The sequence below is a fragment of the Nyctereutes procyonoides genome, unplaced genomic scaffold (genome assembly GCF_905146905.1).
Source record: "Nyctereutes procyonoides isolate TBG_1078 unplaced genomic scaffold, NYPRO_anot_genome, whole genome shotgun sequence".
Taxonomy (NCBI): domain Eukaryota; kingdom Metazoa; phylum Chordata; class Mammalia; order Carnivora; family Canidae; genus Nyctereutes; species Nyctereutes procyonoides.
Genome location: NW_026575049.1, coordinates 45,827,563 through 45,852,112, shown reverse-complemented (window position 1 = coordinate 45,852,112; position 24,550 = coordinate 45,827,563). Strand labels below are relative to the sequence as shown.

At 50.9% G+C, this 24,550-nt stretch overlaps 1 protein-coding gene across 2 annotated transcripts; it reads left to right on the top strand.

Moving 5' to 3' along the window:
• Positions 1 to 1,129: 1,129 nt before the first annotated feature.
• On the top strand, positions 1,130 to 24,166 carry LOC129511715 (tyrosine-protein kinase ZAP-70). 2 transcript variants are annotated; one of them, XM_055328649.1, is made up of 14 exons: positions 1,130 to 1,241; positions 1,462 to 1,535; positions 11,992 to 12,426; positions 13,239 to 13,399; positions 17,730 to 17,868; positions 17,958 to 18,039; positions 18,118 to 18,164; positions 18,388 to 18,439; positions 19,496 to 19,688; positions 20,244 to 20,450; positions 21,884 to 22,076; positions 22,168 to 22,308; positions 22,416 to 22,528; positions 23,769 to 24,166. In XM_055328649.1, exons 3-14 carry the CDS (start codon positions 12,025 to 12,027, stop codon positions 23,890 to 23,892), a joined length of 1,854 nt encoding a protein of 617 aa, XP_055184624.1. In that variant the 5' UTR covers positions 1,130 to 1,241; positions 1,462 to 1,535; positions 11,992 to 12,024; the 3' UTR covers positions 23,893 to 24,166. The 2 variants fall into 2 exon arrangements, with proteins under 2 accessions (XP_055184624.1, XP_055184625.1); XM_055328650.1 differs by lacking the exon at positions 1,462 to 1,535 and having other exon boundaries at positions 1,153 to 1,241.
• Positions 24,167 to 24,550: the final 384 nt, after the last annotated feature.

Genomic DNA, 24,550 nt, shown 5'->3' with positions numbered 1-24,550 from the left:
TTAAAAAAAAAAAAAGATTTCTTGGGGGGTGGATTTAGGTAACTGGGGGACAGTAGAGCCTGCAGAGAGGTCCCCAAGAAAGGCCTGAGGTGGAGCATGGAGGAAACATACGGCAGGCTGTGGGGCTGAGCCCACTTTCCCCAAAGTGGCAGGACCCAGAGAACAAAGATTCTTGGGGTCTCAACAGTGGTGTAGGATATCCCCACACCACCCCCGAGGCTGCACGTGTGGGTAAGCCACTGAAGACGTCCCCATGTGTTCCAGAAGACAAGGAAGTGGTGGGTGAGAGCCCCCTGAGGCCTTGGGGTGCTGGAGGGAGAGAAGAGGAGATATGGACACCATGCAGGTGCAGTGGCCACACAGCAGGGTGTGGATATGATGTGAGGTCACGTGGTCACCCTGGTGTGGGTGAGTGTGAGGGAAGGGCGGAAACGAGGATGAGGAGGGGGCTGTGGCCAGAGCAGGAGGTGGTGATCAGCCAGGTGTAACATGCAGCAAAGATGTAAAGTGGGATGACAGGGAGTGGGTGGGCACTGGGGGACACACTGTCTCCGTGTCTTAAAGAAATGACTGATGCCTCTCAGAGTCCTCCTCTGGCATCTCCCATGTGCGTTGGGGCTCCTCTGTACACACATCCTGCCCAGGCTTCCACCATCCCAGCCCTGATGACTCAGCCCTGTGATGCATTTCAGGGCTGGGACAGGTCGTCATTGCTGTCCCAGTGCCTGGCACACAGGAGGTGCTCTGAATCTTGGAGTTATGGCTACACTGAGCAAATTTCTCCTCTCTCTAGCTCTCTCAGCCTGGCAGGCCTTTGGGCCCATGTCCCCCTGGGAGGGGGAAGAGAGGGCAGTCCTCTTTCTGTTGAGTCCCACTGCCACTGCTCCCTGCCCCCATTCTGGCACAGGTAGCCCCTCTCCTCCTCCTTGGGTTTGGGGATGTTGTCTGAATGGTCCATTTGCATAACCCCTGCCTGTAGCTAGCCTCCACTCCTGAGTGTGGGGCAGGCACTGCTTGGTCCCGGAAATGCCCTCTGCCCTCCCCGGAGCGTGTGACTTTCCATTTTCCTTGAACGCAGCACTTCATGACTTTGCCGTAAACTTCAGATGCAGCCCCCTTTCCTGTCTTCACAACAAGGAAATCAGTTGAGTTTCAGAGAAACCAGCTGCTAAGAGCACACCAGGCCTTCCGGCGTGGGTACCTGCTGGCTTGGGCCTCTGTGCGGCTGCTGGCATACCCAGGTAAGTTGCCACCCTCTGGCTCACTGCCCCTGTCCTGCCACCACAGCCACACCCTGGGGGAACTTGGGGCAGTGGGTGGAGGGTGAAGACTTCATGGGGCCTGGCCTACTTACACATTGCCTGGGCATGTGTGCAGGTGGTTAGCCACAGGGCCTCAGTCTGGGGGCTTGGGCGGCACGGACACCCAAGTTCATTTCTTGGGTCCCAATTCTTCATCTAGAACCAGCTTTTTGTTGGCGTTGGGGACCAGAGACCTGTGGCCCATTTGCCTTGATATCAACTGCACATCCTCAGGTACGTCATCCTAGGTGGAACGGCCCCTGGCCGCCGCCATTTCCATGGCTAGCCTGGGTCTGGTGGAGGAGGACAGAGTTAGGAGGCCCCTGAGAAGGGCCAGGAGGGGCTGTGGATCAGGAATGGGTGGTGTCCAGCTGGAAAAGGAAGCAGACACTGCTTGCAGCCACCCTAAGGGAAGCAAATTCCCTGCCAGAGTGTCAGCTGAGTGGTAGTTTCCAGGGGACGCAGAGATGCCTGCTCAGTCCTCGCTCCTGCTGGGCCCCATCAGGGTGACACCCTTGGGTCCAGGAAGCAGAGAATCTTCCAGAGAAAGCAAATATGTGTTCTGTCCTCTGCCCCCACCAGCCCCGTGAGCATGAAGGTGGCTTGTCAGGGCTTGAACTTGAACAACAAAATGCAGATGAGTCCTAGCAGGGGGCCCAGGACAGGCTTGAGCCACTTGTAAGGGAGCTCCGGTTAAAGGGGGACCCAGAGAGAGGAAGGAGAAAACAGTTTGAATCCTGCTCAACCGCTGTGTGTCCTTGGCAAGTTGCTTAGATTCTCTGAGCCTCAGTTTCTGCATCTGTTAAATGCAGATGCAAATACTGGCACCTTGCAGATGCCTGGTTCTTGACTCTTGGATGAGAGGTTGCAAAAAATGTCCCAAGCAGGAAAGAGTCTCTGCAGGAAGAAACAGGGCCCCTGTGGTGAAATGACCCAAGATGGGCTTCCTTACTCTTGTCTCAACAGGGTAGTGAGCACACGGTGGGTGCTTACTAAAGCTTTGCTGAGGGATCAGAGCCAGGGATGCCCGGGATAAAAAATGTTTGGGTGCCACCTCTGAAGCCTCTTCTCTTCCAGGGCTGTGCTTTTTTTCCCTTTTTACGTCTGTCCTCCTGTCTCCTGCACGCAGCCCTGGCAGGGATACAGGGCACGCAGGCAGCCTGGACGGTGGTTAAGTGTACACTCTGGAGCCAGGCGGCCTAGATTCCTAGATTCGAGTCCTGGCCCTGCCACCTTTGGTGTGTGCTGTGCAACCTTAGGCAAGTCACTGCACTTCTGTGTATGTCCAGTCCTGGATCCATAAATCCTTCACTCATGCACAGGGCTCTTGTGAGGATTAGGTAAACGAATATGGTTGACCCTTGAACAATAGGGGTTGAACATAGGGGTTAGGGGTGCCCAAACCCCATGCATTTGAACACCTGCATGTAACTTGACTCCCCCCTGCAAACTTAACTGCGAATGGCCTACTGTTGACCTGAAGCCTTCTGATAATATGGACGGTCTGATACATATTTTGTATGTTACAGTGTCGTGTACTATATTCTTACAATAAAGTAATCTAGACAAAATAAAATATCATGAAGAAAATCCTAAGAGAAAAGACATTTCCTGTATTGTAAAAAATCTGTGTGTCACTGGACCTGAGCAGTTCAAACCTGTGTTGTTCTGGGATCAACTGTATATCTAGAGTGCCTGGCACATAGTAGGTGCTATCTGAGCATGTTGCTATAATTCTAATGGTCACTACTAGCTCTGGGAGGTCAGGCTCTGGACTTTGTAGCTTCTGGAGATTCTCCTGGGGGCTGCAGTAGCCAGACTTCTCCATGCCGACCATACCCTGCCCCCAATCAAAGCATAGGGTCAAGGCTGTTGTTCTTAACTAGAGCCAATTTTAACACCCCTTGACTCCCTAGCAACATTTGATAATGTGTGGAGACATTTTTGGTCATGACTCAGGGGGTGTTGGCATCTAGTAGATAAAGGCCAGGAATGATGCTAATCACCCCAAAATGCACAGGACAGCACCCGGCTATCCCCACATTTCTATCAGGCCCTGTCTTCCCAACTCATCATCCCACCTTTCCCACCCCCTAAGCCTCTCCTCTTCTCCCTTTTACAGTCACAGAGACTGCCTTACACCCAGAGAGGGAAAACTCCTTGTTGAGGTCACATGGCCTTAAAACCAAGGCAGTAGAGCTTGGGGTCCACGGGGACTGCTCTCATGGTATTGTTGTCGATCAGCAGACACTTAGCAAGTCTGCTGGATGCGAGGACCTATTCCCAACCCCAGAACACCCAGCTGTGGGCCCTGACTGTTGAAGGAACCTCAAAATGCAGTGATGCCTGGGCCAGCCTGGGATAAGAGCCCCTCGGGATCCAACTTAGAGCAAGAGATTCCATCTCCTTTCTTTTTAAAAAAATTAAAAAAAATATTTTATTCATTCATGAGAGACACACAGAGAGAGGCAGAGACACAGGCAGAGGGAGAAATAGGCTCCCTGTGGGGAACCTGATGCGGGACTCGATCCCAGAACCCTGGGATCACGACCTGAGCCAAAGGCTGACAGTCAACCACTGAGCCACCCGGGCGTCCTGGGATTCTGTCTCCTAAAGGACATTTACCAGAGTGGTGAGTGCAGGCTTGCTGGGTCAGATACCTGCATTCAAATCCTGACTACCACTTGCAGGCCACATGATTTTGAACTTGACATTAACCTCTTTGAGCTTCGGTTGCTTTAGCTAAGGAATGGAGGTAACAGTTCCCATTTAATGGGACTCGAGGTGAGGTTTAGATCAAGTGGATAATGCTCATAGTAAAGTCCCTGGCACAGAGGCTGTTGTGGTTGCCAGTCTTATGTGCACATATTTGGAAGAAACAGGGGCTCCAGAAGAAAACAAGACAGCTGTAGGCTCTGCCTCAGGGACCTCAGCCTGGTCACATTGGTCATAAACGGCTATCAGGGCTGTGATATTGGAGGATGGGCCCTGGGACAAGAGAGGAGGTGCCTGACTCAGCTTGGGGAAGGTGGAGTAGGAATCATGGAATGCTTCTAGGAGGAGGGGACAACAGAGGGGACCTAAAGCATATTGGCAGGAGAAGGGGGTGGGCACCTATTATGTGCCTTGCTGGTATGGGTAGGGGAACAAAACAGAATTTCCCTCTCACAGTGCTTACATTCTAGCAGGGGTCAAAGGTCCTATGTCAACAAGTTGGTAGATAAATCCCATTTTTGGTGGTGAAGAGTAATAAAGCTGGGTCAGGGATAGAGAGAGAGGGGGAGATGATTTTAGAGAGGGAGATCAGAGAAGAACTCTTGGACGAGGTGGTGATATTTAGGCAGAGGCTTGAATAAAGTGAGGGATTTTGAGGGAAGAGTGTCCAGGCAGAGAGAACAGGCAGTGCAAAGGCCCTGAGGTTGGACCATGCCTGATTTGATCAAGTGAACTGAACAAGTGATATAAGGAGGCCCATGTGGCTGTTGGGGCATGAATGAGAATAAAGAGGTGATTGGGCAGATTGCATAAGGGCTTGGGAGCCACTGTGAGGACATGGGCTTTACCCCTGAGTGAGGTAGGAGTCCTGGAGGGCTGAGAGAAGAGAAGGACATGATAACACAATGGTGGTCCAGGTGCTGTGCTTGGTGCTCAATGAGCCTTATCCCATGGAATCCCTATAATCTGCTGGTGTCAAGCACCTTTGCTTGCATCATTTTCTAGGTGGGGTCTGGTGAGCTTAACTCACTGCTCAGTACTATGCCACCACTATACAGTAGACCCCTGATTCCATGGTTGAAATCTGATCCCCTGGTGTCAGGAAAAAGATATGAAGGAGCATATTGCCACCCATGGCACAATGCCAACTTCTGTCATTTGTGACTTAGAATAAAACCAAGGTGGCATTCTATTGGCTGAAATTACCTGTGTTGCTCCTACTGATGTGCAGAGGGGGCCCCATGATTGCGGACTGAAGAGCAGGAAATGTGGCTTTAGGGGGGACTTAGGGTCTCAGGCAGAAGACTGGGAGTCAGTGAGAAAAGGGATGGACAGAGAGGGACTGGGCCCCCATTCCAGCAGTGCCTTTGGTGGGGTCACTTCTGGCATCTGGCTGAGGGTAGCATATAGAGCCTCCAGGCCTGCTTGGTGAAGCTCCCACCCACTCCCACCAAGTCCAGTTGGATAGGCTCATTCCCTCTGCAGCCTTACTGCCTCAGTCTCCTCCCCCCACCTTCCCGGGCTCTCACAATGGATATCTAATTGGGGCTTTTGATGTTCAGAGTATGTTCTGTGGCATAGAAGACCCTCAAGGCTCTGCCACATGGGAGTGGGGATAAAACAAAGCTAAAATAGTCCTTCCATGCAGGTCTTCTCAGAGCCTTTATTTTTTTAAAGATTTTTATTTATTTGAGTGAGAGAAAGAGAGCATGAGTCAGTGGAAGGGGGGGAGGAAGGGGAGAAGTAGACTCCCTGATGAACAGGGAGCCTGACACCATCAATCTCAGGACCCTGAGATCAGGACCTGAGCTGAAGGCAGATGCTTAGCCGATTGAGCCGCCCAGGTGCCCCACACCTTTTTTATTTATTTATTTATTTATTTATTTATTTATTTATTTATTTATTTATTTAGTTATTTACTTACTTACTTACCTTTATTTATTTGGTTTATTTATTTATATTAGAGAGGTGGGGTGGTGAGTGAGGGGCAGAGGAAAGGGAGAGAAAGAATCTCAAGCAGACTCCCCACTGAGCACAGAGCCCCAGGCAGGGCTCCATCTCACAACCCTGAGATCAGGACCCGAGCTGAAATCAAGGGTCATTGCTTAAGGAACTGAGCCACCCAAGTGCCTCTCAGAGCCTTTAATATGCTAAAATGCTTTCCACAGCTTTTGAAAATGTGTTTGACCACTTGAGCTTTGTTTCCTTTGAAGTATGTTTCGCGTATCAGGTCTCTCTGGAATAGACACGACTGAACTCTGCTTTTGCCCAAGGAGGCTGCTTTAATGATGGAATTCCAGGTAGATCCTTCTGAGCAAGGACCACAGGTTTCCTCCTTCTCCTCCCAGGGTCTGGGCTGCGAAAACAAGGCTGACGTTCCTTTATCTCTCAGTGGGGCTGCAACTCTGAGATGGCCAAATTCTCTGAACTCACAGCTCATGAGGCGGCTGGATGAGGCTGGATGGGGTCAGTCCAGGCAGGGAATGGGAGCTTGCCTCCTGGGAAAGCCATGGAGTCTGTAGGAACATAACTGGGACAGAAATATGTGATCTACCTATCCATGTCAAGGGTTCCACCAAGAGCCTGCAGACTAGGCCAGCTCCTCTGAAAGCAAAGGGTGCATGCTGGCCTGGCCTGCGGCAGAGCTGCATAGACACATGTTCCAGCCTCTTGTCCCCCTGGCTTTACATCTCCTGCTTCCTCTTGTCTACTTCCTCTGGCTTCCCTAGCATCTCTGGGCATGGGAAAGTTGGTCACTCCGGCTCTCATCCCCCTGTTTTACTAGTGAGGACAGCCGAGAAAGGCACAGACAGGAAGGCAAAAGCAGACACAGGGCTGGCTAACCCCTGGATCCATCAGCCGTGCAATGTCATGTTATTATTACTGTTGTCGTTATTGGCAGTGAGACAGGGAGGTTGTGATAGAGCTAAGGGTGCACAGGGAATGCTCCTGCCTCTGAGCTACCTTGGCCTTTGGTCTGAGGTGGCCAATCATGGCTTATGACCCTGGACTGGGCCCCAAGAGCCAGTCTCTCCCCACCCCCTGCTGCACTAACCTGTCTCTGGCTACCCAGGTTGCACCTGTGGCCATTGCGGGGAGGAGCTTCTCAAACTGTGTTGCTGACAATTTCCTGCCACAGCTTCCTGCCCCAGAGACTAGCTTCACTACCCCCACCTCCTCACAGCCCCTGGGCAAGCCCCCACCTTGCTGCCTGGTCCTGGGTATAGGGAGTAGCTATGTGAATCTGTGAGGCAGGGGTGGCTGGATTTGGGAAGATGGAGAGAAGTGGGGAGGGTGTACTCAGTAGAGGGCACTGCGTGGATAAAAGTATGGAAGTAAATTTGAAAGAAGGCTAACAGCACAGCTGGAACAGAGGGAGGATCGGAGAGTTTAGTTAGATTAAATAAAGTGGGCAGGAGGGAGCCACAGTAAGTTCTTGAGCAAGGGAAGCCATGGGGAAAATTGTCGAGAACCGTTGCAGACCCTGGAGCTCAGCTTATGGGAAACAAACTGTGGGGTTTAGTCAAACCACACACACCATATGAGTTAGATCTGGATCTCAGGTTATATTAATAGACACACAGCAGGGGGTGATCAAAGGAGGTGATCTCAAAGGAGAGAGATGTGGACTAGATAGGTTGGGCATGGTGGTATGTTTATAGCCCCAGACAGAATGGCCTAAGTACAGGGACCAGGGCTGGGGAAGGAGAGAGAGTAGGAACTGTCAGAGTGAGGAGGCACGTCAGGGGGCCTGTGAAGGACCAGGGAGAGCCAAGAGGCTCAAGCAGGAAGGAGGGATCATGATGTCCACCACTCAGGGGACCCAGCATTGAGGAGGCATTAAGTGCGTGCCTGGTGTCCACTAGCTGGTGATATCAGTGCTTCCTCTCTAACCTGGAGAGCATCCTGGTGGGGGTGGAGGGCAGACTGTGAGGCTGGGTGAGGTGGTGGGAACCAAGAAGTAGAGCAGGAGTGAAAACAGCACTTTATTTCCTATGTCAGTTATTATTTTTAGTCTCTGGTTTGTCTATACTTTCCAGTTCCTTTAGTTAAAAAAAATTATGGTATAATTTACATACAGTAAAATTCACCCATTTTAGTGAAAACTTCTGTGAGATTTGACAAATGCATATAGATCGAGAAACTACCATCTCAATCAAAATATTGACTATTTTCCCAAATACCCTCATGTCCTTTCTAGTCAGTCTTTCCCCTTGACCCCCAGCCTCTGGCAACCACTGGTGCTCCACTGATAAAGCTTTGAATGGAATTCTGTAGTTTGTAGCCTTTTGGATTTGGCTTCTTGCACTCAACATGATGCCTTTGAGATTCATCCATGTGGTGTGGGTATTAGCATTTCCCTTTATTTTATTGCTGTGTAGTATCCCATGGCAGGGATATACTACAGTTTATTTGTTCATCGGTTGAGATACATTTGTTTCCAGAATTTGGCAGCTGTGAATAGAACTGCTATAAACATTTCCTGTGTAGGTTTTTGTGTGAATACAAGTTTCCATTTCTCTAGGGTATATACCTAGGAACTCTTTTTGACTCTTAAACACTCTGATGGAATGGTGACCTATGTCTCCAAGTGGGGACACAAATGCAGTCTGTGATTACTCACATGCCTGTAACTGTTGGGACACCCAGGAACCCCCTTAAGCCTGCCTTCCCAACCCCAATGTCAGGAGCTATCAGGTTAGAATTCAGATCCTGGCTCCTCCTCTGGTTACCCCAATCCAGACCTCGCCTGATTTTCACTCCAGTATCTTCCTCTCAGCCCATCCTTGTCTGTTCCTGGATGCCCAGGGGGAAAGGCAGCCTTTCTCAATCCACAAAAACCTTGGCACCCCTGCTTACATTTGCTTAGGTAAGGAAGGCACCCAAGGATCCTCCCCTGAACATAACCTATGCCTGGGTGGTCTTGTGGGGGCCATCTTAGAGAAATGCCTAGAAATTGTTATGGGGAGATACATTTTTTTCAGTATTATATAAAAACTCACAAAAATACAGCAAAATGGGAAGAATTCCCATTAACACTCCTATGTTCTACAATTGTTATATTCACTGGGTGAATATTAGGATCACATAGAGTTGATGCTATTATTAGCAGATTCTGTATTTAGCCTACTTGCTAAAATTTACTTGTAACCCCCAAACTAATACTTGAGGCCCTTTCATAGTCATTCAAGAACATTAAGCAGATGGGCGGCCCGGGTGGCTCAGTGGTTTAGTGCTGCCTTCAGCCCAGGGCCTCATCTTGGAGACCCAGGATCAAGTCCCATGTCAGGCTCCCTGCATGGAGCCTGCTTCTCCCTCTGCCTGTGTCTCTGCCTCTCTCTCTTTCTGTATCTCTCATAAATAAATAAATAAAATCTTTTAAAAAAAAAACCCAACCAAACATTAAGCAGAGAAGCAAGAAATTTGAGTCAACTGACAGGCGCATTACCACTGAGGTCCAACAAGTTGACACTCCTCTACCTTTTTTGCTTTAATTTTCATATTGTAAACATGTGTCCTCTATTTGGTGCCATGATTTTGTGCTTTTTGTTGGTGATTACATTGTTTAAACAACAGCATAGTGATCAAGTGCTGTCTTGCATTCCTAAGTGCAAGAGGGCTGTGATGTGCCTTATGTGAAAAGTATGTTAGATAATCTTAAAGTTGTGGTGCTGTTGGGTGAGCGTTCAATGTTAATGAATCAACAATATATGTCAAATAGTGTCGTTAGCAGAAACAGGGTTATGTACTGATTGGTTGATGAAAATATTGTGATCAGAGACTTGATGGAACCTATCCCTGCATTTCTTCTAGGAGCAAGCATTTAATATTTGCTAATTCAGTGTTTGCAATAACTCTACAGAACTTCTCTGACTAATAAGACTTGACTGTGTCTGTGTACCTATCTGCCCCATCCATCAGTTTATGTTATTTTTTTGGATGCTTTTCACATTAAATCAGTCATCAGTAGCCATTGGACCTAAATATTTCTGCATACATGTCATTAACTAGTGCTCAATATTTTATGGTCTTTTTTTTTTTTTTTTTTTTTTGATGTGAGGGGTTCAGGGCAGCCCTGGTGGCTCAGCAGTTTAGCGCTGCCTTCAGCCCAGGGTGTGATCCTGGAGATCCAGGATGGAGTCCCACGTCAGGCTCCCGGCATGGAGCCTGCTTCTCCCTCTGCCCGTGTCTCTCTGCCTCTCTGTGTGTCTCTCATGAATAAAGAAATAAAAATCTTAAAAAAAATAAATGTGAGGGGTTCAGGAACGCCAGGATGGCTCAAGTGGTTGAGCATTTGCCTTTGGCTCAGGACATGATCCCGGGTCTGGGGATCCAGTCCTGCATCAGGCTCCCCACAGAGAGCCTGCTTCTCTCTGTCTATGTCTCTGTCTCTCTCTGTATGCCTCATGAATAAATAAAATCTTAACAAAACTGAGGGGTTCAAATACAATGAAATGAACAAATTTCAGCACATTCTTTGAGAAATTCAGACACCTGTATAACCCAGTGCTTATCAAAATATCAGTCATTAATACTTTAACCCCAGAAAGTTAAAGATAATTTTACTAGATATGTATCTAAATATCTGCCTTACTGGATATGTATCTAAACATTTTTAATCCCTTCTCCCCACATAGGAGCATACTTTCCAGTGGCTGTATAAAAGTTCACATTGGAATTAAATCCTTATGTAGTTAACTGCTCTCTTTTGATGGATATTCAGATTAGTTTATGCTTTCTAGAAATTTGTCCAGGAAGGCAGATGCAGCAGGGCAAAGGGGAATTTCCAAGGCCGAGGGGACTCAGTGGAAAGGGAGAAGGGAAGGCTAACAGAGTAATGTTCTTTTGAAGAACAAAGCTGGTTCCAGCTTTAGAGCTCTTATACTTGCTGTTTTCTCTGCCCAATGTGCTCTTTTCTATGATTTTTGAAAAGCTGGCTCCTCCTCATCCTTCAGATCTCAGTTCAAATGCTACCTCCTCAGAGAAGGTGACCATCCCAGCTACAGTGGCCTCTTTTCTCTGCCTTTTTTTTTAAAATTTTTATTTATTTATGATAGTCACAGAAAGGAGAGAGAGAGAGAGAGAGAGAGAGAGAGAGAGAGGCAGAGACACAGGGAGAGGGAAAAGCAGGTTCCATGCACCGGGAGCCCAACATGGGATTCTATCCCGGGTCTCCAGGATCGCGCCCTGGGCCAAAGGCAGGCGCTAAACCGCTGCACCACCCAGGGATCCCTTTTCGGCTTTTTAAAAAATATTATTTATTTATTTATTTATTTATTTATTTATTTATTTATTTATTTATTTTTAAAAGATTTTATTTATTCATGAGAGACACACACACACACAGAGACACAGGCAGAGGGAGAAGCAGGCTCCGTGCAGGGAGCCCGATGCGGGACTCGATCCTGCGTCTCCAGGATCAGGGCCTGGGCGGAAGGCAGGCACTAAACTGCTGAGCCACCCAGGGATCCCCCCAGAATATTTTACTTAAATTCAATTTGCCTCCCCCCTTCTTTTCTCTCTCAATATCACTCTATGTCCTTTAGGACACGGACCTCAGTTTGTACTTATTTTTGCCTCTCTCGTTGTTTCATGTATCCCAGACTGCTGTCTTCAGGAAGGCAGGACCAAGTCTGTCTTATTCACTGTTATCTCCAGCACTGGCCTGGAGCTCTGTAATTCAACAGGTGTTTGGGAAATGAATGAATGGTTCCAGGTGCTGGTGTGGGGGGGCCAGTGGGGATGTTTGGGCGCTCAGCACAAGTGTCTGAAGAGCCAGAGGAGGGTTGGGGACTGAGCCCAGCAAGCTGGGGGCTCCCCTCCAAAGCTGATTCTGGCACAAAGCAGGCTCTGCACGGTTGGCATGGATGCCCCTCAAGGCAGCCTCTCTCCCACGCCTCTGGGCCCAACGGAGGGTGTTCGCGAAGGCAGGCCGAAGCCCTGACCTGCCCTCCATCTCGCTCTGAACGCGCAGGGTTCCGGCCGAGGCGCAGGGGCGGCGGCGGCGATGCCGGACCCCGCGGCGCACCTGCCCTTCTTCTACGGCAGCATCTCGCGCGCCGAGGCCGAGGAGCACCTGAAGCTGGCGGGCATGGCCGACGGGCTCTTCCTGCTGCGCCAGTGCCTGCGCTCGCTGGGCGGCTACGTGCTCTCCCTCGTGCACAACGTGCGCTTCCACCACTTCCCCATCGAGCGCCAGCTCAACGGCACCTACGCCATCGCCGGCGGCAAGGCGCACTGCGGCCCCGCCGAGCTCTGCGAGTTCTACTCGCGCGACCCCGACGGGCTGCCCTGCAACCTGCGCAAGCCGTGCAACCGGCCGTCCGGGCTCGAGCCGCAGCCCGGGGTCTTCGACTGCCTGCGCGACGCCATGGTGCGCGACTACGTGCGCCAGACGTGGAAGCTGGAGGTGAGAACGCGGGGCGGGGGAGGCGGGCGCGTCCCGGGGTTGGGGCGGGGGAGGCGGGCGCGTCCCGGGGGGCGGGGGCCGGGGAGGTGGGCGGACCCGGGGGCGGGGCAGGGAGGTCGGCCTGGTTGTGAGCTGGTCCGGGAGCCTAGAGAGCCTCGGAGCCGTGGGGGGCGAGGTGGGGGAGCCGTTGTCTTCAACAGCTTGTGCTTTGATGGGGATCCCTGGCTGGCTCAGCGGTTTGGCTCCTGCCTTTGGCCCAGGGCGCGATCCTGGAGTCGCGGGATCGAGTCCCGCGTAGGGCTCCCGGCATGGAGCCTGCTTCTCCCTCTGCCCCCCGCCTCTCTCATGAATAAATAAATAAATAAATCTTAAAAAAAAAAAACAAAAAACAAAAAACAGCTTGTGCTTTGCAGTACCGCGCCGGAGTTGGAAGTTGGAAGCTGGAAGCTGGAGGGGTGGGTGGGAGCGGGACCTAGGAGGAGGCTTCGGAGGGCGGGGCCTGAGCGATGCCTTGGTGCTAGACTGTGCTAGACCTGGAGGTCTGGACTGGGGGCGGAGCCTGAGGACGCTGGGGGCGCTGCCTGCGGGACAGCCGGTGTCAGATTGTCAAGCTGGAGATGAGTTTGGGGTCGCCTGTCATGGCCCTGGTTGGGTGGGAGATGGGGGCGGGGCGCTCTCCTCAACAGGCTGAAGGACTCACCCTAGGGTCTCTCGGGACGGAGACAATTAAGAAAGTCCAGGAGATGGAAGAGGCTTCCTGTGGTCGCACTCTTGGTGACAGTTACAAGTCTTGTTGATCTACTCTTCCCTAGGGCGAGGCCCTGGAGCAGGCCATCATCAGCCAGGCTCCCCAGGTGGAGAAACTCATTGCCACGACAGCTCATGAGCGGATGCCCTGGTACCACAGCAGCCTGACACGCGAGGAGGCAGAGCGCAAACTCTATTCGGGCTCGCAGACCGACGGCAAGTTCCTGTATGTGGGGCTTGAGGTTTGGGGCTTTGGGGTGGTGAGGCTGGAGCTTGTTGGCTGGAATACTGGAGGGTGCTGCAGACCTCAGGGTGCAGATGGACCATGAAGGGTACACCTGTGCTAACACACGCAGGGGGGTTGTGTGTTTCTGAGTGTGGGAAGGGGCATAATATGGGAAGGGATCTGCAGTGGTTAGGATGCCAGAGCTGAGGAACAATCCAGATTCTGCTACTTACCAGCTGCGGACGCTGGGCAAGTGGCTGAACTTCTGCCTGCTTCTATTTCCTCTCCTCCATTCAACAAATATTTACTGAACGCCTACTATGTGCCAAGCACTGTTTCAGGCACTGAAGACATAACAATGAACAAAACAGACATAAATCCCTGTAACTGTGGAGCAGGAAGACCAAGCATGATGAATCAATACAGTATAGTCTGGATAGGAAGTCAGATTCTGCTACTTATCAGCTGCTCTCCCCGTCGTACCTCAGCTTTGACCTCTTTTGCATCTTAATCTTCCATGGAAGATGTTTGACAATGATTCCACTGCCTCAAGAAAAAGATTTCCAGACTTTCTGCAGAGTTTATGACAGTTAACTGGTCTACTGAGGTTAAGAGGAGTGTCAGAAGAGCCAGCGCCAAGGGGTTAGACCAGCTGTGTAGGCCTTGGATGTCAAGCTTGAAGCCACAGAGGCAGGTTGGGCCAGAACGGGCCACAGGAGGTAGAAGCTGAGGAAGCTGGGCTTGGGTACTGTGTAGAGACTGAGCTGGCACTGAAGTTCAGAAGCAGTTGGAGCAGTGACATTATCAGGGATGGTGACTCCTGCTGGGCAATGTCAAGAGACCAGAAGCAGCTACTTTGAGCCAGACTCTTGGAAAATTAGGCAAGGCATGCTTTAGACAGAGGCTGTTGTAGATTCTTCTTGTAGTTCCTGTAGTCAAGAACTGCTTTCTCAGTATGGGGATAGTTAGGGGGCTGAAGGTCAAAGCTGTAGGCATAGAACCTTGCATGGGCCTGGGGGGAAGGGAACACCCTTGATGGATCCTGATGCCTGTCACAAGCCCAGGACAGGTCCAGTTCTGAGATAAGAGTATAGGGTGTGATGGAAAGATGTATGCCACTCGGGCCTGGAATTAAGACCAGGGCCATGCTTACTGTTGACCACACTTCAGAGCTGCTGAAAAATGGTTGAGATTGTACTTCACGCTGTTTGCTGCCAAAACTTTCTGTGTAATCGCAGGGCTTATGGTTATGAGTTGATTCAACTTGAAAAGAAACCTGACCCCCCACAAAGGGCCTTTAAGAGTATTTTTTAAGTGTTTCCTAACCTCTTCTGGATCACAGACCCCCTTTGGGAATCTTACTGAAGCTGAACCCCTTTCCGAACCCCAAAACATGTTCACCCCAGAGATTTTGTGTACAGCTACAGGAGATCTTAGTTGAGCCTGATCCTTATTCTTGGAGCTCTTTTCAGGTTAAGAACTTATGATATATTCAGTTGTCTCTTTTTACGTATGAGGAGACTGAGACAGGATCCGTGACTTGCTCAGGGCAGCACAGATAATCGTGTGATGGAGCTGGCTGTTGGTCCTATTAGCAATTAACTGAGTCAGAAATGGATCTGAATCCAACCCTACTGCTAACCAGCTATGCAGGAGATGTGCTCCTATGCCTCAGTTTCTTCAACTGCAGAATAGAACCTACCATGTGGGGAATGCTGTAAAGATTAAGTGACAACTGTGAAGAATTTAGAACCACTATCTCAGTAAATGGTAGCTCTTATCTTTACCACCATTATCAGGTTCCATATATTCCTAAGTGGAGATCCACCTGAATTTCTTAGCTGGGACTTCTAAGTTCAAGTTTGAACTGTGAGGACAAAGTACTGCTACCACCTACTGTTTTCTTGGTAAATTAAGTAGAATTTGTGGCACTGAAATATATATGGTGACCATACCCATGTCTGCCTATGTGGTTATTATCTGTGAATTGGTCATTGTTCTTTTAAGGACTTACAAATCTCTTTCCAAAGAGAGCATTATCAGTTAGGCTTTGCTATATAATAAACCATCCTAAGATGTTATATCTTAAAACAACATCACTTATTCACCCTTGATTCGGTGGGTTGACAGCTTGGGCTTAGCTCAACTGGGTGATTCTTGTGCTGATTTCTTTTGAGCTCACTCATGTGCCTGTAGTCAGATGCAGTGGGGTGTTGACTGGGGCCCGATGGTATAGGATGGCCTCACGGACATGTCTGGTAGTTGGTAGGCTGGGGTGTGTTGGTTATCCTTCATGTGGCTTCTCCAACAGGTTAATCTGGACTCATTCCCATGGTGGTGGCAGGGTTGCCAGGAAAAGCAGGAGAGGGCGAGCAGGCCCAGTGCTCAACCACTTTCCAAGCCTCTCCTCCTGCCGTGTTTGCTAATGTCTTATTGGCCAAAGCGAATCATGTGGTCAGGTCCTGATTCAGGAGCTACAGAATGACACTCCATCAAGTGATGGGAAGGAATGCCTGATATTGTGGTGGTGTTTTCAATATTCCATACACATTTGCCAGTGAGCACTAGGTGTTGAGTTTCTGCTGCCAGTTCAGAATTTAAGGTTTTGACCTGAGGAGATTTTTTTCACTTCTCAGAAGAAGAAGAGAACTAGTAATTGGAGACCATAACTTCGAGGCTAGCCCACCAGTCTACTTATGGAAGTGCTTTCCTTTCTGTGGGACATTTGCTTTTTAGTTTGTTGTGGGCTCTCTTCTTCATCCTTTGGTGCTCCCCTATCACCCTGTACTCTGGTTTCCTATCTCTTCAGGTACCCCTGACTGCTGTGGGATAGCCTGGGAACTGTATCATCCTTCACTGCCTTGTTCTCTGGGGAAATTGCTGCTCCTCTGTACCACTATCAGGTTTTGCTGTGGCAATTTAGGGGATATTTTTCCATCCCTCTGGTCTAAGAAGGGATTGATTATGAGGTGGGCTCACATCTCTTTTGTATCATAGTATCCCTGCCCTTAGAACAATACCTGGCGCATGGTTAACACTCAGTAAACATTTGTCTGATAAATGAACATCCATGGGCAGGGCCCAAGTCCTGTCAGAGAGTTTACAGCATCTGTAGGCCATCCTGTTGCCTATTCCCTGCTGCCTGCCACCAGCCGACTCTTCCGTACCTCCGTGCACTTCCTAAGATTACTGGTCAGCTGCCTACAACTTGTTCTACAAGTCCCAAGACCTCCAGGACCAGTTGCTGTCCATTCTCCATCGGAAACTTCCACTTAACTTTGGAATAGAACCTTGTGTCAGTGACTGCAAACAAATGTTTTGTGGGAGATGTTGATTGGTTTCACCGTGGGAGGAGAGGGTACCAGCATCTAGCTCTAAGTTGTTGTTGTTGTTGTTGTTGTGTGTGTGTGTGTGTGTGTGTGTGTGTGTGTATGTTGGGGGCGGTTAGACTGGTTCATGTACATGGAGCTGTGTGTGAGCAGACAGGTTCTTACACACAAAACCACCATCTTTAAGGGGTTCAACTCTCATTCATAGGCAAGGAAGATTCGCTTATTTATTTTAGCAAATTTCCAGCAGAGGACAATCAAGGGTCTCATTCTGTCAAAGGGCAGTCTATTACAGTGACTAGTGGATCTGTTGTCATGATGAGGAGACTTATTCTGATCTGTGCACAGGTGCCCCAGGAGCTAGAGTTGTGGTTACTTCTGTTGTTTTTCATGTAAAAATGGCTTTCTCTCCCCAAGAGAATATTTTAAGTCTACTTGCATAGATTTGTGTGTCCTCTGTGAGTGGCTGTGTGTCTACCACAGATGGCCAAATATCCCTCCATGGATGGTCAGGTATCCCCTGAGGGTGGCTGAGTGTCCCCTATGGAAGGCCACATACTCAGCCATGGAGGACCAGGTGTCTGCTTGTGGGTGGCTCAGAGTTCTCCTCTGGATGGTCAGGCGTTCAACTGTGGGTAGCTGAATATCAGGCTATTCAGGGCTGAGTATCCACTGTGAGAAGGCCAGTATTCCCCTGTGGATGGTCACATGTTGGCCCTTGGACAAGTGTGTCTCCCTGTGGACACTGCCATCCTCTTCTCATTCCCCTCCTCCACCCCACTGCACCCCACCAGCCTGTTACCAGCCGGTCTGCAGGTTGAGTGGGGCCTGACCTTGGCGCCCCTAGTCCCTGCCACTTCTCCATGAGACCATCAGGGGCAAAGCCCATGGTCGTATGTGTGTGTGCAAGTGTATGCGTGGAAACTGGGGCCCAGCAGGGGGTCACCACCAGAGAGGCCCAGGTAATTATAGGAGTGACATCCCCTCTTTCCCCTTGCCAGGTTGAGGCCCCGGAAGGAGCAGGGCACGTATGCACTGTCCCTGATCTATGGGAAAACAGTGTACCACTACCTCATCAGCCAGGACAAGGCAGGCAAATACTGTATTCCTGAGGGGACCAAGTTTGACACGCTCTGGCAGGTAAGCTGCCCATCTACCTTGTTGATGGGGGCATTGCTTAGGGATCTGAGGAAGAGAGGAGCCTTGACCCTGACACTGCCTCCCTGCAGCTGGTAGAGTACCTGAAGCTAAAGGCAGATGGGCTCATCTACTGCCTGAAGGATGCCTGCCCCAACACCAACGCCAGCTCAGGTAAGTGGGTGGTGAGGGATGAGAGGTGAGTGAGAGACCCTGTGCCCCACCCTCTCACTGTCCCTTCTGCTCCTCCAGAGGCTGCTGCTCCCACACTTCCAGCCCACCCATCCACATTCACCCAGGTGAGTTAGCTGGCATCTCAGGGTTGGGTCCTGAGGGATGGAGCTGGGCAGGTGGTTGGTGAGTCCTCTTCCCAGGGTGAGGCTGGGATGGAGAGTAGGATTGCCATGGAACAGAAGAAGGTCCCCCCAGTGCTGTCCCTGTGAGTCCTCTAAGAATATGGGTCTAAGGACCCAGTGCCCTCAGCTCTAACCCTGCTGACCTTGCTGACCTCATGACCTTCAGGCTCACAGGCGGATTGACACCCTCAACTCAGATGGATACACCCCTGAACCAGGTAAGCTGACAGAGGTAGAGGTATGCGTTGGGGGTTCATGCCAGGCTAGATCAAGGTCCCTGGCTTGGCCCTGGGGTGTGGCAGGGGAGGAATATGGGTCAGGCCTGACTTGTGGCAGTTGGCTTGATTTGCTCTGTGCAAACGCTGTGCCTGTAGACATCCGCATGGGTGCGCATCCAGCATGCCTGCCTGTGTGCATGTACGTGAGGTGCATGTGGACATGCAGAGGCATACATCTGGCCATGCCTGGGTCACCTGGGCTACAGACACACATTAGTTCAGCATCTACTATGTGCCAGTCACACTTCATGCTCGTGTGACTGTGCTTATGGAATGTTTCTGACATGCCATATAAGGTAGTTATAGCAATTCTTCTTATCTTTAAGATCAGAAAGGAGGGCAAGTAGCTCAATAAGGTCCTGCAGTTAGGCAGTAGTGGAGGTGGGATTTGAGCCCATGTTCCTGAGATGCCCTGCTGCGGATGCTAATGTGTTTGATGTATAGATGCAAGGAGGTCCCTATGTGTGCAGAGAACACACATGGTTGCATGTGCACATGGAGTCTCATCTTGGAGTGCTTGTCAACATGGCTATGTGGTGCATCCACAGACACGAGCAGGCATGGACATGTCAGTGAATACACTCAAGGACAAGATATGTATCCTCCAGCTGGCGCACTAACAGTTACTACTCATGCAGACATGCCTTTGGACCCCATCATACACAGAGACGTGGGTGAAAGTATATGTGGGTGCATATGTGTGAACACACAGGAGCACACGTGGTCACCTGTTGCACAGAGATGCACATGCCTTTGGGATCCACTTGAATGTGGCTTCCCAGCTCACCCACAGATGAGACCAGGAACACACACGAGTGCACATGTGTACATGAACACATACAGATACCCATGTGCCTGGATATACTCTGGATGGTGCGCCACTGTCTGGGGTGTATGCTCTGTGGGTGCCAAGGCTGCCATGACTTCCTCGTTCCCCTGCCTCATCCCACTCCCTCATCCTGACTTGGGAGTGCATGGCTGTGTGTATGTGCCCAGCACGCCTAGCATCCTCAGAGAAAGCACAGTCAATGCCCATGGACACGAGTGTGTATGAGAGCCCCTACAGCGATCCTGAGGAGCTCAAGGACAAGAAGCTCTTCCTGAAGCGTGAGAACCTCCTCATGGCTGACATAGAACTCGGCTGTGGCAACTTTGGCTCAGTACGCCAGGGCGTCTACCGCATGCGCAAGTATGGCCACCCCTGCCATAGATTGGGGAACTCCTGTTGCGGGGGGCAGAGGAGGGGAGTGGACTCACCACACCTTGGAGGCTGTAGCCAGGATGTGATATCCAGGATGGGACACACACCCTGGGCCAGGAGAGACTACACGCTAGGGGGTGACCTGGGAGGCTCAGGGACAGCACTGGAGAGTGTGGGAGAGGCAGGCCTGGGGCAGGGAGAAGTGGGCTAGCTGTGGTTGCAACAGAGGCCTCACCCGTCCCAGGAGAGCTGCAGAGGGTCCCCCTTGTCCCCTTAGGTTGACTGCTCACTGGATACAGGCCGCCTCTGGGGAGGGTAACTCTGAGGTTGTTTCAGTAGGGGCGGTCCTTGGTGAGGGCGTTGGCCATGAGTTGTTCTAGCCAAAGCTCCTGGCAGCTAAGGAAGTGTGTGCCTGGGCTCTGACGGGAGAGCCAGGTGACAAACCACAGTATCCACCACATATGTCTGGAGAGAGAAGAGGCAGGCTGGGTGGACATGAGGGGCTGAGAAGGCCCCTGCTGACTCTGGTGCCCACCCTGGCAGGAAGCAGATTGATGTGGCCATCAAGGTGCTGAAGCATAGCACGGAGAAGACAGACAAGGATGAGATGCTGCGCGAGGCACAGATCATGCACCAGCTGGACAACCCCTACATCGTGCGGCTCATCGGTGTCTGCCAGGCCGAGGCCCTCATGCTCGTCATGGAGATGGCGGGCGGCGGGCCCCTGCACAAGTTCCTGCTTGGGAAGAAGTGAGCCCCAGGGTGGGCTGGGTGTTTGGAGCTTGTGGGCCTAGCAGGTTTATCCATCCACTTATGAATGTGCCCCACCCAGGAGCACACTCGTTTCCACATGACTCCTGCCACCCCTGTACACCCTGACATCCGCACTCACACCCACAAAGCAGAGCTGTTAACAGCACAGATGTCCTTATGCTTCAAACTCTCACCGTCACAGACATGATCTTTGACACTCACTGAGACATGTGCCCATCCACTCACATTCTCACTGGTGCATGTGCATTTGTGGTATACCCTCGCTTATGCATTCAGTTATTCCACAAGTGTTTACTGGGCAATTTCTCTGAAAGAGGGACTATTACCAGCCCCAGGGATTCATCTTTAAACAAAAGAGACAAAGATCTCTGTCCTGTATCCTGGTTGGGGAAGAGAGGTCTTCATGAATAATTATAATACAACATAGAGTATGTTGGAAAATATTTACTATAAAAAAGAGGACTGGAAGTGTCAGGGTGGGAGATGAAAAGTGAGAAGGTGAGGTTTGTAAACTAAAGTGGAGCTGTGGAGGAAGAGCGGTCCAGGCAGAGGGCACAGCCAGTACAAAAGCCCTGAGGCTGTCTGTGCCCAGGGTAGTGGAGGAACTGTGAGGAAGGCTCCGTGCCTGCAACAGAGCATGTGAAGAGGAGAGAGGGAGAAAGGGCTGATGTGGGTAGGAAGGTGACAGGGCAGATCGTGCAGGGCCTTATGGGGAGACCTTGGACTTTTACCCGAAGTGAGATGGGAGCCCTAGGAGGCTCTGAGCGGAGAAGTGGCAGGACTTGACTCCTGTGTGGGGAGGACAGACCACGGGGGCGAGGGCAGGGTGACTGTTTTGGTCCAGGCTAATGATGATGAGGGCTGGACCATGGTGGCAGAAGATGAGGTGGGAAGTAGTAGGAGGATTCTGGAAGGATTCTGAAGGCAGAGTTGCCTGTGCTGAGTGCTACCTGTGCTGACAGGTTGGAAGCTGAGTGTGAGAAAGAGTCGCTGACGGCACGGCTAGTGCTTCTGGCCTAAGTAAATGAAAGGATGTAGCTACTGGAGAAGAAAGGGGACAGTGGGGAGAGCCAGTTGTGTGTGCATGTGTGTGAACAATCAGGAACTTTGTCTTTACTAATTTTGAGATGCCTGTTAGACCCCTCTGAAGATATATAGAGGCTCAGTAAATGTGTAAGTTTGGGAACAGTATGTGGGAGAAATTTAAAGTCTCAAGACTAGATGAGGACAGAGGATTTTGCCTTTTTGTTCACCTCCCGCCATATCCCCAGCCCTGTGCCTGGCACACAGCAGATGCCCAACAAGCACCTGCTGAACACAGGCTCAGCTGCATCAGAGAAGTGGGCTTTGCCCCCTTGGGAACCTGGGCTGCCTCCTCCCAGTTGACCCTGCCTTCCCCTGCACCCCAGGGAGGAGATCCCCATCAGCAATGTGGCAGAGCTGCTGCACCAGGTGTCCATGGGGATGAAGTACCTGGAGGAGAAAAACTTTGTGCACCGTGACCTGGCAGCCCGCAATGTCCTGCTAGTCAACCGGCACTATGCCAAGATCAGTGACTTTGGTCTCTCCAAGGCACTGGGTGCCGACGACAGCTATTACACTGTGAGTCCCCACCCCTTTGGTGCCCAGGTGGATGAGGTTGGTGGGTGGAGGGTCCCCAAGCCCTGCCCTGGCAGCATCTCTCCATTCTCAGGCCCGCTCAGCGGGGAAGTGGCCACTCAAGTGGTATGCGCCCGAGTGCTTCAACTTCCGCAAGTTCTCCAGCCGCAGTGACGTCTGGAGCTATGGGGTCACCATGTGGGAGGCCTTCTCCTATGGCCAGAAGCCCTACAAGGCAGGCGGGGGCAGAGGTGGGTGGGCGGGCAGCTGTGTGGGGGAGTGGGGGCGATAAGGGTGAGGTGACCCTGGTACTCACATTGCACTTGGTTCTGGTTTGAGCAGAAGATGAAGGGGCCTGAGGTCATAGCCTTCATTGAGCAGGGCAAGCGGATGGAGTGCCCCCTAGAGTGTCCACCTGAAATGTACACACTCATGAAGGACTGTTGGATCTACAAGTAAGTGCCAGTGGGAGGGAAGGGTACCCGGCTGAACTGACACCTGGGCCTAGGGCTAGAGCTTGTGGTGCCCAAGAGTCCAAAACTCATCCCACCCAAGACTCACCCAGTTCACAGCCTTTCCAACACTCGGTACCTTTACTTTCTGCACCCATGCTCAATGCCTCAACACACTGACCCTGGGCCAACACCATAACACCCTACCTGTAGACACCTACTGCTCCAGCATCTAAAACCTCAGTCCCCCACCAGCCAACACTCAACACACTGATCCTACAATACCCAAACAAGTCAGTACTCTGTTACCCAAAATATGGTACCAATGGTCAGGGCATGGGATAATACTCCAGTCTAATTCCTCAATCCCCCACCATCCAACATCAACACCTATTTACCTTCACAGGCCAACACTATAGCATCCAAAAACTCAATATATTCAAAACCTTCACCCCTGTCTGATGTTCAAACTCAATGCTTGAACACCCCAACTCCTGAAATTATCAATATTTCAACTTCCCATCAGAAAATAGGCAACATGCACCCCAAAAAAAGCTATTAGCCTACATTGGGCCATGCAATGCATGGGTATTCTAACATTTGATACCTTTCCTACCCCAACATCCATTATTCCACTGGCCAACACCTCTGACATTGACATCCAAACACCCAAGCCACCCGGTAAATAGATACCCTATTTATGATAAATAATAAATGATCAGTCCATTCAACATGTGTTAACCTGGCCCCCATTGGGAAATAGTACACCAACACCCCAATACTGAAAGAGGCTAGCATCTTTAATAGGCCCAACTTTCCAAAAGCTGAACCCACTGTCAATGCTCCAGTGTTCTGCTAGATTAGGAGCAGCATACTTGCATCTGTATAAGCCTGCACCCAGTACTCAAATACACTGGGTCTCAGCATATGTACAGTATCCCAGCTCCTCTTGGTTGATAGTTGTTACCCCAACTCCTAATGAATTCAGTTCCCCAAGTCTTCACCTGTTAACACACAACAGGTGGTTCCTCCAACATCCTGTATGTTGGCAGCTCTTCTATTATGTGGTATGGCAACACCTGAATTCTAGTCCTCTCACACCCACGAAACCTCTCCATTACCCCCAAACTCCACCACCCTGGCAACCTCATTGATTTTCTAAGCCCCATGCATGTCTACCCTCCAGGTGAAGTTGGGTTGTGGGGATATGGTCAGTGGCTTGGATCTACCCAACCTCCCACAGGTGGGAGGACCGCCCAGACTTCCAAGCTGTGGAGCAGCGCATGCGGGCCTACTATTATAGCGTGGCAAGCAAGGCTGAGGACCTCCCAGGGTGTGGAAAGGGGGTTGAAGCTGCTTCTGTCTGAACTCCAGCCTGCCTGGGGCCTGCAAACCATGATGCCCCAGCTTCAGCCCCATCGTAGGACCTCCAGTTTGGCTGAAGTCAGCTCAGCTCCTCTCCCCAAACCTTACCAGCTGGGCCGTGGTAAGGCAGGCAGTTGAGGCCTCAGGTTCATACTGATCTAGGGTTCCTCACCTGGTCACCTGTCCTCTCCAGTTGGGGGAAGAGGGAAGGCCCGGGAGGGTGGGGTTTTGTAACCTGTTCTTGGGCTAGAATCTACCCAAGAGCCTTGAGCTGAGGGCGCATTGCTTACAATAAGGACCCTCCTTCCTCTGTGTCCTGAGGGGGAAGACTGGGAACTCTCAGGTGGCAAGACCTCAGTCATTGTAATAAACTCAGCTTCTCTCTTGTTTGAGTCCCTCATTTTTTCTGGGGTGAAGGGGGGAACAGGAAAGGGGCTAGGTCATTGGAAGGGGTCAATGAGAAGTGCCTGTAAACAGCTTCTCTTGGGTGTGCTCGAACGTGATCCCCAGGGTCTGGGGGGTCTGGTCTTCCCCCTCCTCTGCCCTGAGGACATCCCTGTACGAGTGAGGAGCTATGGCAGAGTGGGGGAACTGAGGCAGGCACACCGCTGGGCCTCAGTTTCCCTGTCTTTGTGGATTGCATTAGGTGGGTGCTCTCCA

What these genes read in the sequence shown, in the direction of transcription:
- LOC129511715 (XM_055328649.1), top strand. Translation starts at nt 12,025, where the DNA reads ATGCCGGACCCCGCGGCGCACCTGCCCTTCTTCTACGGCAGCATCTCG. An exon ending in CCGACGACAGCTATTACACT is followed by an intron (nt 22,077 to 22,167) that starts GTGAGTCCCCAC and finishes CTCCATTCTCAG; the next exon opens with GCCCGCTCAGCGGGGAAGTG. An exon ending in ATGGCCAGAAGCCCTACAAG is followed by an intron (nt 22,309 to 22,415) that starts GCAGGCGGGGGC and finishes TGGTTTGAGCAG; the next exon opens with AAGATGAAGGGGCCTGAGGT.